At 36.4% G+C, this 15,575-nt stretch overlaps 1 protein-coding gene across 1 annotated transcript in view; it reads left to right on the plus strand.

Annotated features, from left to right (window-relative positions):
* LOC101746842 (uncharacterized) overlaps positions 1–15,575 on the plus strand; it is a 78,329-nt gene that overhangs the window by 8,035 nt on the left and 54,719 nt on the right. The window contains exon 2 of the mRNA XM_004925816.5: positions 8,990–9,090. Within this exon, the coding sequence (XP_004925873.2) occupies positions 8,990–9,090 (101 nt within the window). The remainder of the gene's footprint in view (positions 1–8,989; positions 9,091–15,575) is intronic.

Consider the following 15,575-nt stretch of genomic DNA (forward strand, 5'->3'; position numbering starts at 1 on the left):
AAAATTAATGATAATCATTTTATTTATTATTGTAGGTAGGTACCTAGTTAATGCTGTAGGTTCTTACGTAATACAGCTGCTGCCGTTAGATTAATTGTACAACAGACTTGAAAGGATTCCATCGGCGAATAATGTAGTTTTGTTAACAAGTTATACATGCAAATTACTATAGTATGAACAGTGTGCTTAGTGCGAGTTTTATAACGTTCTCGATAGCGTAAAAGTTAACCCAATTTTGTATGCGGTTGGAACAACGCTCCTAGCGCCAAACGTAGGCAAACAATCCCATTCCGTACAAATAGCTAACTTTTACACTATCGAGAATGTTAAAAAACTCGCACTAAGCACACAGGGCTCTGTTTGCGTGTGAGTGCGTGAAGTGATTTGCGGGAGGTCGCTATTATTACTTATATTACTGGTGGTAGGACCTCATGTGAGTCCGCAAGGGTGTGAGTCCTTGAATATTTCTGCCGTGAAGCAGTAATGCGTTCCGATTTGAAGGGTGGGGCAGCCGTTGTAACTGCACTGAGATCTTACAACTTATTTGTCAAGGTGGGTGGGGCATTTACGTTGTAGATGTCTATGGGCTCCAGTAACCACTTTACACCAGGTGGGCTGTGTGGAGCTATGAGCTCGTCCACCCTATCTATGCAATAAAATAAAAAAAGGGGACTGTGGACAATGGGCATCAAGAATTCAGACTATTTGTATGGATCCATGTTCTTTCTGGAATAATTTTGTCTTTTTATATAATAATATTTTCGTTTTCATCTCGAAATGTAATATACTAAGTGAAATCAATTATTATTCAAATAGTTAAGTCAGTCACTTCGTTTTACGAATAATATGAATCACCTGAGTAAATAATCAATATAAATGACATTTGACTTATAAAATAATGTTCTGATATTTTTAACCGATAAATATGTCTTAATCATGTTCATTCGTAAAATATACAGGGTTACAGGTTAAGTCGACCTATTCCCGTTAAGAGCGTGTAGTTTACATCGTTTCTGACTGATTTGACTATGAAACACCCTACCCTAAATCTAACCGATCTGGAGATATTTCAATTTAATTGTTTTTTATAAAAAATACCCGATTTTCGGCTATCAGCTTAGATATTTTGAAATGCACAAGTCTTATTATTATTATTACATGATTTTTACTTGTAAAATAAGATGCTGTATGACCCCAATAACCAATATTGTACGTAAAATGAATAAACAAGTCGTTTTAGACGATTAAAACTTATAAAAACGAATAAAAAATTAGAAAGATTATTGTTCTTTCAAGGATATCTTAAAAAAATATTATGGCGCCTGTTTGGCAGATATGCTTAACAATATCTACGTTTCATCAGCTATCCAACGAGGTATAGCAATCTAAGGTTTTACCTAAAATTTGTCGAAAACACTTAGTTTTATAGGCTACAGGGGAGGATAAATAAAACAAGTATGTACAAGATACTACATTTATTAAACTTTCAAGTTCCAACAAAACATCCTAAGGTCTAAATTTCACGCCCAACATGTCCGTGACTGTTTGCACACATGTTCGCATTATTTTACGAAGTCCAGTTTTATTACACCAGTAATTAATTTCCTTCTCATTTCATTCGCCGCATTGATAATCCTGTCTCTCAAGACTTCAATTGATGAAATTGGGTTGGGCTCACTGTACACGAGACTCTTCATGTGTCCTACACATAAAAATCCATGGGGGTTAGGTCCGGACTTATGACTGGCCAGGGTATAGGCCCACCTCGTTCAATTCATTTGTTTGGATAATTTGTGTCTAGCTATTCTCTGGCACTTCTCCTGAAATGCGCAAGGCAGCCATCATGCTGAAACCACGTCTTGAATCAGATTGAGTGTTAAATCATCTAATAGGTCATTTAGGTCTCCTCGCAGGAAATGTTCATAGTATACCTCATTTAAATTGTCAGGGAGAAAGTAAGGCCCAATCAAATGATTGGAAATAATGCCCATCCACACATTCAGGCTGTCTCGCTCGCACGCACTGCATTAACATTGAAGGACAATTCGCGAGGGACTGTTAGAACTACTACCTGGAGGCTCGCAACTAAATATTTTCTATGATGTTTTATTTAAACCCTAGATTGCTATACCTCGTTGGATAGCTGATGAAACGTAGATATTGTTAAGCACATCTGCCAAATAGGCGCCATAATATATTTTTAAGATATCCTTGAAAGAAAAATAATCTTTCTAATTTTTTTATTCGTTTTTATAAGTTTTAATCGTCTAAAACGGCTTGTTTATTCATTTTACGTACAATATTGGTTATTGGGGTCATACAGCATCTTATCTTACAAGTAAAAATCATGTAATAATAATAATAAGACTTACGCATTTCAAAATATCTAAGCTGATAGCCGAAAATCGGGTATTTTTTATAAAAAACAATTAAATTGAAATATCTCCAGATCGGTTAGATTTAGGGTAGGGTGTTTCATAGTCAAATCAGTCAGAAACGATGTAAGCTACACGCTCTTAACGGGAATAGGTCGACTTAACCTGTAACCCTGTATATTCACATCGGGCACATTCGAGTGCCGAAAAGGTTTGTTTGTTTTTTGCCTGGGTGCATAATATGTATATATATACATATATTGAAAGTCATGCGTATCAGTCTCTGATTTCCATAGTACAGTGAATTCTAGTTTGAGGCCAAAAGACCGTGTGTGAGGGCATTTCGATTTTTTTGTTAATTCATTTTAATATAATACCACAAAACAAAGTCATCGAGTATAATAATATACACATTTGTTTTCGGTGATGTCATTTTGTTAAAGGTCATTTGAAAACGTCAGCAAGTCAAACATTTATCATATTAATTATAATAATTTCGTTGCTTCATCGAACAATAAGCATTTTTTTTATTCCATAGATGGACAGACGAGCTCACAGTCCACCTGGTGCTAAGTGGTTACCGGAGCCCATAGACATCTACAATGTAACTGCCATCACCCACCTTGAATATGAGTTTTAAGGTATATTAACAACGGCTGTCCCACCCTTCAAACCGAAACAACCTACAGCTTCACGGCAGAAATAGCCAGAATGGTGGTACCTACCCGTGCGGGCTCACAAAAGGTCCCACCACTAGTAATTACGCAAGTTATCATTCTGCGGCTTTGATTTTTACTACACGATGTTATTCCTTCACCGTGGAAGTCAATCGTGAACATTTGTTATGTACTTACGTAAAAATCGGTACCCGCCTGCGGGATTCGAACACCGTTGCGACACGAATGCGGCCCACTGAGTTTCTCGCCGAATCTTCTCAGTGGGTCGCGTTTCCGATGCGGTGGTAGATTCTGCGAAGCACTGCTCTTACTAGGGCAAGTGTTAACAACACTCCCGATTTGAGCCCCGTGAGCTCACTTACACGTCAAGGAGAAGCTGAAATTGCCTCTTAAGGCTATCAGCAAAGGTACGAAAAAAAAAAAACAACGAATGCACCGGACGTTTTATCCCTTACGACTTCATTCGACAACATGTTTTAAGTAAGCAGTAGTACAGTACATATTAATTTTTATAATGTTTTAACACTAATTTTAGAATTGTTTATTAGTAAACGCGATGAAAGTATAATTTACAACCACTGGAATTATTTGAAGTTTTCAGTTCAACTTTGATAATGATAAACTGAAGTGAATGAGTTATGTTTGATTGCTACAGTAGCTGCATTACCTAACACCCAAGCATTATTCTAATATTAAATTAAATAAAGTCCGCTAACATTATTATATTTTCACTTTACATTTACGGTACATTCCACTTACGATACGTTTGCATTTTATCCTTTTTTTTTTTATCCGATACGCGTTTTTACAATTAGCTTGAAACAAAATAAGCTCGTGAAAATTGTCCATGGATATTGATTCTCAACTTATTTTTACAATCATTAAGGTTATTTATCTCTGTATTATACAGGCAGAGGACGTAAGACCAATAAGACTAATTTATTGTGTGACATTACTTATTTTTTTTAATATGCCTAAATGTAATCATGGGTGATAATCTAAACAGCTATTTGTAGTTACCAAAACGTCTTTATTTTATGAAATTACCCACAAATTTGAAGATTGTATTCAGTTACAAATCAATGGATTGCTAGAGAAGTTTTATTGATTATCTGTTTCTTCAAATTTACCCTAAGTGACATTTACATTTAACCCTTTAATATGGGGACTTTTTAGCGGGAACGCGAGGAGTGAAATTGTGTAATTTGTTTTATTTTGTCTATTTAGTGTTTCTTCGGGTTTAAATGTGTAATAATGGTGGTTTATTAACTGTTTAATATCTGTAAAAGTGCACAAATGTGGGAAAATGAAACTAAGCAGCTGGACGTAACTTCACGGGATCCTCCAAAAAGTCCACTAAAAAAATCTTAGTAAATGACCACCATTTTACTGAGATTATATTTCATTTCATTTCATTTGATCCCAGTTGATTTATGTTTCAAATTAATCATCTTCATTTCAATTCACTCCATAATATCCTTTTTCATAAAAATATGAATATAAATTAAAATAAGACATGACTTAAAGGTCTCAGTTACCAGGTCATAAAATCCCTTTAAAAAAAACCCTTTAATATTGTTATTAGTTAGTTAAATGTTTGGTGACAATGAGTTCGGGATCACAATCTATGTAGGCGATCTATGTAGGATATATAGAAATGTTTTAAGTGGGTCGACACACTAGAGAGCAATGATTCGTTTATCGTGTCACCGAACAGAGTGCCCCTGTGTACTTTGTAACTTGATTTGAATGTACACGTTTTAATCACGTACACGTGTACTTGTACACGTTTGAAGTAGTCGTGGCCTAACGGATAAGACGTCCGGTGCATTCGTGTTGAAGCGATGCACCGGTGTTCGAATCCCGCAGGCGGGTACCAATTTTTCTAATGAAATACGTACTCAACAAATGTTCACGATTGACTTCCACGGTGAAGGAATAACATCGTGTAATAAAAATGAAACCCGCAAAATTATAACTTGCGTAATTACTGGTGGTAGGACCCCTTGTGAGTCCGCGCGGGTAGATACCACCACCCTGCCTATTTCTGCCGTGAAGTAGTTATGCGCTTCGGTTTAAAGGGTGGGGCAGCCTTTGTAACTATACTTGAGACCTTAGAACTTATATCTCAAGGTGTGTGGCGCATTAACGTTGTAGATGTCTATGGGCTCCAGTAACCACTTAACATCAGGTGGGCTGTGAGCTCGTCCACACAGCTAAGCAATAAAAAAAAAAGTCAAAATGATATACCTTACCGCGAAGTTTCAAAGAAATAATACTGATAAAACATTAGTGCTATATAAAATCGGATAATCATGATAGTAACTAATGATAGTAAATTGTAAATGCTTCTAACGTATTAAAATAAATATAAACGAATTGGAAATATATAAAAAAAATTGTGCCACCCTTATGGTTGCAGGGTTCCATAGAAACGTGAAATTTCTACACACTTCGAGACATGTATGTATATCGGTTATTGCACAATCCCAGCCTTCTTCTTTGTCGTTTCCTCATTACTGAGGGTCGTGACGACCTTGGTCCAGTTTGGTCCAATCCCAGCCAGAAAGAATAAATGATTCGCGGTAGAAGTAGGCATGGTAGCGGTACCTTGGTCCTATGCGTCCTATCACCAGTAATTACGCTATTTTAAAATTTGAACGACCGATTCTGAATACTGACATTATTCCTCCGACGTGGAAGTCGTCTGTGGACAAGTGCTTGATACTATATCTTTCCTACGAAAAATACTAGGCACTTCCTTACACGACTTGAAATCCAACCACCAGTATTTATGTTTTAGGGCACCGCAACTTAAACAGTATATAAAAAATATATTTAAACTAGTTTCTATTTCTAATGTACATAAGCTCACTGGTTATACGATACCTGACAACGACAGACAGGTACAGTTGGTTGATACCGAAAAAAAAAAAACAAATATGTATGTTTATTGTTGTTGTAATCTATGGTTGTATGTAATTTTATAATACTGATTTATATTAATCTATGGTTACTTGTTTCAGTATGTCTGTCATGGCTCCCTTCTTCCCTTTCCGTGAATACAATTGTCTAAGAACACTACTGGTCTCCTTTTATTAAAAACAACCTCAACAATTGTATAAATGTATATACACGAAACAACGAGCTTATCTTGTCTTAGGTTAGTATTCATTTTAAATTGAGAATTTATAAAACGCTAGCTTGTTAACGATAAGTATTTATGCTGAGCTCAGTACAATGGTGATGTTGTTTCTGTATTATATTATTACAATGTCTTCGGGTTACACAGTAGTAAGAAAATTAAAATATGTGTGGATGCAAGTCACGCACGGTAGAAGTGAAACTTATAAAAAATAAGAATAATCGCAAGGGTCAACGCGATTCAGGAATTGTTGAATTTACGTGCAGTGACATCTGTTGATAACAAACTAAATAGAAATAATTGTAAATCATCTTTTATAGTATGAGGTAGCGCCCTCTGTGAATTGATATTTTAACTTCACCTTTCATTTTTTCGTGTCATCGAGTTTGAAATCACATCACAACGATTCTAAAGAAGTTTCACTTCAAAAAAAGGAGGGAAGCATTGACTTGCACACAAGGAAGAGCTAAAGCAAAGAGCAGCAAAGAAAACAGAAGATCAGTCAACATGTGTGTTCTATGGCACCCGTGTCCTGTCATCACAGAAATGCCAATATATATGTAAAAAGCCGACGTAGAGAATCCACAGCCCGGATAGAGAGGACCCCTCCTGGCTGAGCCCCTGGTCGCCCACCTGCCCTGGTGAAACTATAAAGGCCTCCGGGCACACAATACACATCACAAGCTAAAAAGATTCATAAAAAACACATGTAAAAAGAAACAAAATCTGGCTTGCAACATAAGCTATGTGCGCACGACTAAACAAGACAAAGTGCTGAATTTGTACATAATGTTCCTTACAACTATACGACAAAACAACACAATAACGAAAACTAATCTAACTTATAATGTAATAAAATAATTTTATTCACAATATACAATTAAACAATTACATTACTTAACCTATTATTAACGTGGAGGATGCTCTTGAACATTTTTATGAACGTTACTAACCTACAAGTAAAAATATCCAATCTTTCAATCATAAAAAAAGGACAGAAGGTTGCCCCGAGGCCCGAAACATGTCTCGTAAGGGCTCACGAGAACCCGACGAGTTACATATAGTATTTACTATTTTACTTACTTATCTATTGATGAACTACCGTCTGCTATTACTACCGAAGCGTGAAGATAACATCTTATGTTACGGACGTTTTTTCTCGGTTATGGTACCCCTCCGCATCCCATAAGGAACTTCGTGCCAAAAAAGTGGATACGAAGCCCAAAACAATTATTAAAGTATAAGATTAACTTTTAAATCGAAACGTAATTGCTTAGCGTCAAAGAGAAGCTGGACGATAACTCCAAAGCTAAATAACCAGCCAAGCCATTTCACACCAATAAACATGTGCGTGTTTTGTTCGTTTTTAATGGTCGAAGTCGCTGTTACTGTTTCGATTTGTCAATGAATACGTGATATGAATCATTATTTACGGTGGGAACATAATATCTGAACGTCTACAAAAGTTACACAACATACACGAATATTTTGTTTGTACTTCGTTTCCATATTTATTTGTTACACAATGTAATAATATACCTACATTTAGATGTTCCATGTTTTTCAGTTTTATATGATAGTACCTATTAGTACCTATTAGTAAATTGTTAGATGAGAAACTTATATGGGTAACACCAACACGTATGTACATACGTAGTTTAATAGCTCCCCTCCACGGTGTTTCCCGAGCGCTATGACATGTCCTTCTTCAAACGAGGCTTGTGGAGATTATTAAACGGTAGGCAGCAGCTTGGCTCTGCCCCTGGCATTGGTGAAGTCCATGGGCGACGGTAACCACTCACCATCAGGTGGGCCGTATGCTCGTCTGCCTACAAGGGCAATAAAAAATGAAAAAAAAGAAGATATTCCTTAAGAATTGAGACACATTGCTCCTATTAATTTTGACATTTATGTATTATAAAGATGTAGATCGCGAATCATTTATTTTATAACCTTAATATTTAGTATTTTCTTTGATTAAGAGAGTCGTGTAAATAATTAAAAATACTGCTACAGCTTCATTTCGTGTTACCATATCCGACATTACGAAATACTTAAAATAAGCCCTTATTTTTGGGACACAATTGCACCATCTTACTTTATGGCTTTTTGGAGGGCACCCCATAGACACAGCTCACCTAGTTTGAGTTTCTCGCCGGATCTTCTCCGTGGGTCGCGTTTTCGATCCGGTGGTAGATTCTGCGAAGCATTGCTCTTGCTAGGGCCAGTCTTAGTAACACCTTCGGTATGAGCGCCGAGAGCTCACCTAGTACACACTAGTGTAACGCTGATATAGCCTCTCATGACTATCAGCATGGATATGGAAAAAAGAGCATTTTTTCATAAAGTCTGTGTGTTTTCCGATATAAACACATGTTATTTGTTACTACCCCTGGCAACATTTATTTTTGAATTGCAAGTTTCATTTTCGGCCAATTTAATTTAGTCCTAAAATGATTACATTGAAGAGTGTACCGGTCATCGTTCTCGTCGAACCCGTCGCTTGCGACGAAGGACTCGACGAGTAAATTAACCCACAGACACAGCCCACTGAGTTTCTCGCCGGATCTTCTCAGTGAGTCGCGTTTCTGATCCAGTGGCAGATTCTGCGAAGCACGGCTCTTGCTAGGGTTCGTGTTAGCATCGTCGTCAGGTTTGAGCCCCGTGAGCTCACCTACTAGTTTAGGTTACGCTGAAATAGCCTCTCAAGGCTGTCAGCTTAGGTAGGAAAAAAAAGAAGAGTGTTTTATATTGATTAAGAAATATATATAACTTGTTGTTTCCATTTTCAGACCTGGCAAGGTCGAACGGAAACGGGGTCAGAGGGCGGCGAGCCACTACCGCCAGCGAACATACCCATTGATGCAGTTTGGCAACCAGTCGCCGGTACTAGGTAAGAGTAACTAAATACATAATCATGAAGTATTTTATTTTTTATTGCTTTATATGGGTGGATGAGTTCACAGCCCATTTGGTGTTAAGTGGTTGCTGGAGCCCATAGATATCTACAACATAAATGCGCCACCCACAGTGAGACATAAGTTCTAAGCTCTCAAGTATAGTTATAGTCTATTAAGCGTTGGGGCTTAGATATGCTGACTCACTGATGTGAATAATTTCGGTATCTCTTGGCATAGAAAAGATGAATCTTTTCAGAAAGGAAAATAAAAAATTCCGAAATCATTAAAATCACGAATAGCCAATTTTGAAGACCAAGATTTTAAACTATTGGTTCATAATAGAGCTATTGGGGAGATGATCGCTATCAGACTTTTTCCTTTTATTATTTTATACGGTTTTGTTCAATTCCACATGATATCACCATTCTACTAAATTCTTAAAATGCCTATATACAAAATGCATGTTATGGAGTACGCAATCAACTATTTTTTTATTGGAGTTTACTCCTTAAGAATCGATTTACATATATAGGCCCGGGGTATGAAAATTATGGGGACCAAAATCGTACTAGCATGTCACACGAAATGCGTTATGCGCCTGATTGGCTCCTGATTGCGTGATGCGTGCGCGCGCCAATCAGGAGCCAACGCGCGGCCGCGTTATCGCAGGTGACGCCGGGCTGCTGCGCCGGCAGTCCGCCACAAAGCCTCGTACTGATCGCGCGTTTCTCTCATTATTGTATTTTCATATATTTGTTAGTCGTTTGTTTTGTGTCTCGTTAATTTGTTAATAATCTGTAGTGTATCGTGTTGTCGTAATATAGAACTATTTCTCGTATTGTTTCGTTTAATTTTTTATATCCAGTAAACTCCAGTCGTGCGTCGGAGCGGACACACACACTTTTTTTTAATACCATTGTTACGTAACATATATCCGGTCGACTTTAAGATTTACTTAATAAGGTATAGTAAACAAAGTTCACTGTTTAATGTATTTTCGTAAATTAATGTTGTATTCTGATTGCTTTAGTCTATGTTGGCTAAGGAAACAGTCAATTTACACCCTGCATGGTCCAATAATGTATCGAAATAGTTCAAGTTAACATTACAGGCAGGTTATGGATTGGGCATTAACAGACATCTCCAAACACTATACAAAGATATAAAGCAGTGTAGGCGGTTCAGAACGATTAGACCACGTGTTAGCTTCATTGGAATCAGTTGTTATTTCTTTATAAATAAACAGAAACATACCTTCTATATTCAACGACCCTTAAGTTTTTACTGTTCTTTTAGAGATGCCGAAAACATGTGCACATGACGATCAATACCTTATATGTATAATACACAAAGACAATCCGAACGCAACCGAATTCAGACTTTGTTGTATAAAAGTTAAGGTCTTTAACGACTTGACCAGCGAGGGGCTGTACGGTATATTTTATAGAATGGACTAATCTCGGTTAAAACGTATACAAAAAATACGATTAGGAACTTAACCGAACACAATGAATGAAGTTCGTGGCGATTACGATCAGTGTCGCAGCCGTGAAGATAACTTTAAATTAAATTTTTAATGAAGATTACGTGACAGTTGTGGTTGTTTTTGAATGCGAAATAAAGGTAGTACGAGTTAAAAGGTACAAAAGAAATCTACCGAAATTTTAATATAGGTAATTTTTTATACTGGTGGTAGGACCTATTGTGAATCCGCACGGGTAGGTACCACCGCCCCGCCTTTTTCTGATGTGAAGCAGTAATGCGTTTCGGTTTGAAGGGTGGAGCAGCCGTTGTAACTATACTGAGACCTTAGAACTTATATCTCAAGGTGTGTGGCGCATTTACGTTGTAGATGCCTATGGGCTCTAGTAACTACTTAACACCAGGTGGGCTGGGAGCTCATCCACACATCTAAGCAATAAAAAAAAAGGTAACATAAAAAGTATAATTAGGTAAAACAATAACATACGAATTTCATAAAACGAATTCTAATTTTTTATTATCCTTAAGATACATAAAAATTGAATCGAAGGCTAAGAATATAAAATATAAGCAAATTTTATTATTTATTAAATTGTTATAGGTTCTTATTTATTTAAATGTTAATAAGGGCTTATATGTTAGTTTTTCATAAAATTTCCTCGAATGCTAATCATCAGTTTTGAAACAAATACTTGTTATATATTTTATTTTATTTATTTAATTTCTCAGTAGAGCAACTAACAATAATACCGACACGTTATATTCCGTAAATTGATTTGACATAAACATTCCAGCTGAATTCAAAGTATCAATTGCATAAGCAACAATAAACATGCTTAAAAAACACACACACGCACATGTGTTGAGATAGAAAATGGTAAGTATGTAGTTTCTTATATAGTATTAAATTTGAATTGAATAAGTACAACATAATGGTGGTGTAGGGTCAAGGACATAACAATACGGCCTCTTGAATGAAACTGCATTGGCTTCAATCCAATTATATTATAACATTGATCATTGTAATGTTCGTAACTTAGTTGACCTTTGTATATCGTAAATTGGCGTTTTAAATAAATCAAGAGTTTTTCTAAGTAAAACTCGTTTTGTTTCACTGTTTTTTCTACGGACTGTGGCTATTTACTGAAATAGATTGGAAGAGTAGTTAACGGTTCAATTGATGTTCATCCGTTAGGTGAGCCCGAAAATAGCGTTTTATATAAGTGGACATCAGAACCGCATTATTATAAATACATAATATTATATTCTGTGATATTATTATCTTATCGAACAAACAATAATACTCCGTCTTAAACTTTGACACCACGAAATATGATTGCTTTTTTGTTATACATAATTTACCCCAATTATTTATAATTAAGCGTTTATCTTAAAAATAAGCTATTTTTTAGCTTTTTTAATGAACGAAATGAATCTAAATCTTGAGTTGTCAGTGATTATGATCGAATTTCCATCAATGGGCGAAGATTAGTAAACATAAACATGTAAATGTGAATCTAATACGTTTAATGATGACACTAAAATAGTTGTTTATTTTTACTGTACACTAGCTGACCCGGCAGACTTTGTAGTGCCTCAATGGATAAATAAAAGACCTAAACTTTTGTATAAAATAAACTTAAAACAAACAAAAGGAATCCGTCTGACGGGGGCCACATCAAAGGAAAAACAAAATTGTTATTTTTATTTAATTCCGAGAATTTTCATATTTTTCTACTTTTAAACCTTCTCAGGACTACCACAAATAATTCAAGACCAAAATTAGCCAAATCGGTTCAGCCGTTCTCGATTTTAGCGAGACTAACGAGCAGCAATTCATTTTTATATATATAAAATTAGTTCTCTTTAAATAGCACATCATTTTCCCTTCGTTTTAAATTAAATTGTCATGGGAAAGTAGAATGTTTTAGGTTTTTCTAGTTAATTTTGATGAAAGCAATAGCGCTCGCGAGATGAGAGGGTTTGATGAGTGTCATCTGCCGGGAACGAGAGCCCTCGGGCAGGCCTCGGCCCACTCTGATCTCTTAATGTGCATCCACTTCAGTATTTTCCAAACTAATGTTTTTGTTGTATTATTTTGATCACATTAAAACAATGTTTAAGCTTTCCATGGAAGATTTGTCAAAAAATAAGAATAAGTATGTTACAGTATAATAAAGTTTGTTGCGTAATTTTTTGGCATCTAAAAGACATTAACCTACCGCCTACTGGAATATAAGTGGTTATTTTAGTTCATTTCCAAATGGGCAGGGTACAAAAGCTACTATACCGCTAAGAACTAATTTCAAAACTCGCTTAAAGAAGGAAATATTATAACAGTCAGCGATGGCGAGAAGGCGAATGGAATTGCTCGTTGCAACAAAATAACTTTCTATCCTGATATTTGGAATTGTGATTGTAGAAATAAGGCGATGGGATTTTCTTAAATGGGTCCGCAGACTATTTGCGATGGAATACACGGTTCACAGAAAACTAAAGTTTGTCAGTAAACACAAGAATTCTGTGAGTTCTCGATTATTGATAATCCGGACTCCTTTTTTCGTTTACTTTTGTTGCAGCACCAACCAAGGGATGGGAGCAGTGCACGCTTTAACCTCTATGTTGGAAGTTATGCATAGGTTAATAGATACCAACAGCTTACATTTAATCAAGCATATAGGATATGCATTCTTTTCGAAAAGGATTACGTTTTGAGAAACGTCCTTGCGCCCGAGAGAGTCGTCAATAACTAATGACCTTAAGGAAACCATATTTATTTTATAATGAGGCCTTTGCTTCTTTTCCCACGCATTGAATTTGTTTTTGTATGCATGACCGTAGTGCTCGAGAAATCCTAATAAAAAACGCTGAGTTATGACTGCAATCCACTTCAAAGCCATTAGAGCCAAATGTTGAAGTGACAAAATTATAAAACAAGCTAATCTTACAAACTACGATTCAATTTTGTATAGAGGATTAAAAAATCTTATTTTCATAAAAAAATGCTAATGGTGAATGTGCTCCCTGCCCATTTGTTGTTACGTGGTAGATACATGGTCTATGTTTTAATTGTAAAGTAACGGCTGTCCCAACCCTTCAAAGCGGACTACAAAGTAGGGCTCGATAGTGATGTATCGCTTCGTTTTATGAGGAATTCCGAACTGCTTAGAGGCCAATTACTCTTTACATTCTAAGATACTTTTTTGTCAAACATCGCTAAAAATATCAACTCAAAAATTAACGATTTTGTGTAATCACATACCTAATATTTTCAATTATTCTAAAGGAGCCGAATATAGACGTGTAACACCCAATTGAAATTTATTCAACGAGCCATTTTTTTAACGTATATAAAATTATAGCCATACGTTTCAAAAATGTTTACTCATCAAGGGAAGATAGTAAGGAATATTCTGTGCCTGAAGTAAACATTTCGCGGAATAGCTACTGAGCCGTGAAGTCAAAGAGCGGCCGGCGGGTTGCCGACTACTGTTCTATAGTAATCTTATTAGTATTTTCGTGGCCGCTGGAAATTACACACCCGATTCTGTAGACCGAATGGTAAACAGTCGACGTCGCCCAAAGCACGTCATTACAGATCCTCCCGATCCATTAACGGTGCTTTTAGCCAACCCAAGCACCGGTCACCGTCCTCGTCGAACCCGTCGCTTGCGACGAAGGGCTCGACGAGCGACGAGCCATACACACACACAGCCCACTGAGTTTCTCGCCGGATCTTCTCAGTGGGTCGCGTTTCCGATCCGGTGGTAGATTCTGCGAAGCACTGCTCTTGCTAGGGTCAGTGTTAGAAACACTCCCGTTTGAGCCCCGTGAGCTCACCTACACACGTTAGGGTGAAGCTGAAATAGCCTCTCAAGGCTATCAGCATAGGTATTAAAAAAAAAAGTATTTTTCAAAATATTTTCAACAACGTTAATGTGAGCTTTTAAAGAAATGTGTTATTTTTCTAAGTGCTATTATTTATTCATAGAACTGGAATCATAATAATACAGTAATATAAAGTACTTCTTCGAACAAAACAACTCAACTAACGATTCGTCGCCTCTATAAAGTACATTAGTCATCGATCGAATCATTTTTGACTTTGAAAAATGATATTTTAGAAGTTACTAGTAATATCATGTCACGTTCCGCTGTTACTATCGTTAATTGTATGGTATAGAAACCTTCCATGAAGTGCCAACAAGGACCGTATTAAGTTTCATCATTATGGGACGAATGGCTTAGGAACGCATAGGGGACAAATACACAAACAATTGAAAGCAGCAGAATCGGTAGACACTATAATGTGCGTGCTACTTTGAGACATTAAATCGTTTGACCTTCCTATATATGTACGAGTATTACATCCTTATGTCCCCTTCCAATTTGACATGTTATCCCCCGAGAAAATACTTCATCGATCTGTATCTACTTATAAAGAGGAAAGATTTGTTTGTTTGACTACTGAACCGATTAGAAAGATTCTTTCATTGTTTGGAAGCTACACTATTCCCGAGTGATATAGGCTATAATCTTTTTTGAAAAAAATTAGGGATTCTTACTAAAAGTCCAATAATGTAACCCAAGGTATAAAAAAATGACTTAAAATATTCTTTAAATCACGTGCCCTGCGAAAACTATTGATGATATAATAAAATAATGTACTACGACTTTGTAGAACATATTATTGTTTACAAAAAGTTTCGCGACAGCATATGTCTAACTATTATAGTTATGCCGTAATAAGTGTTCTTTTATTTAAATAAATAAAACAATGTCAAATATTGAAATTTTTGTTGACACGAGCGGAGCCAGAGCGGGCCGCTTATATACTATAAAGATCTGGTGGTAGGACCTCTTGTGAGTCCGCGCGGGTGGGTACCACCACCCTGCCTATTTCTGCCGTGAAGCAGTAATGCGTTTCGGTTGGAAGGGTGGGGCAGCCGTTGTAGCTATACTTGAGACCTTAGAACTTATATCTCAAGGTGGGTGG

This window comes from Bombyx mori, chromosome 17, assembly GCF_030269925.1.
Source record: "Bombyx mori chromosome 17, ASM3026992v2".
NCBI lineage: Eukaryota > Metazoa > Arthropoda > Insecta > Lepidoptera > Bombycidae > Bombyx > Bombyx mori.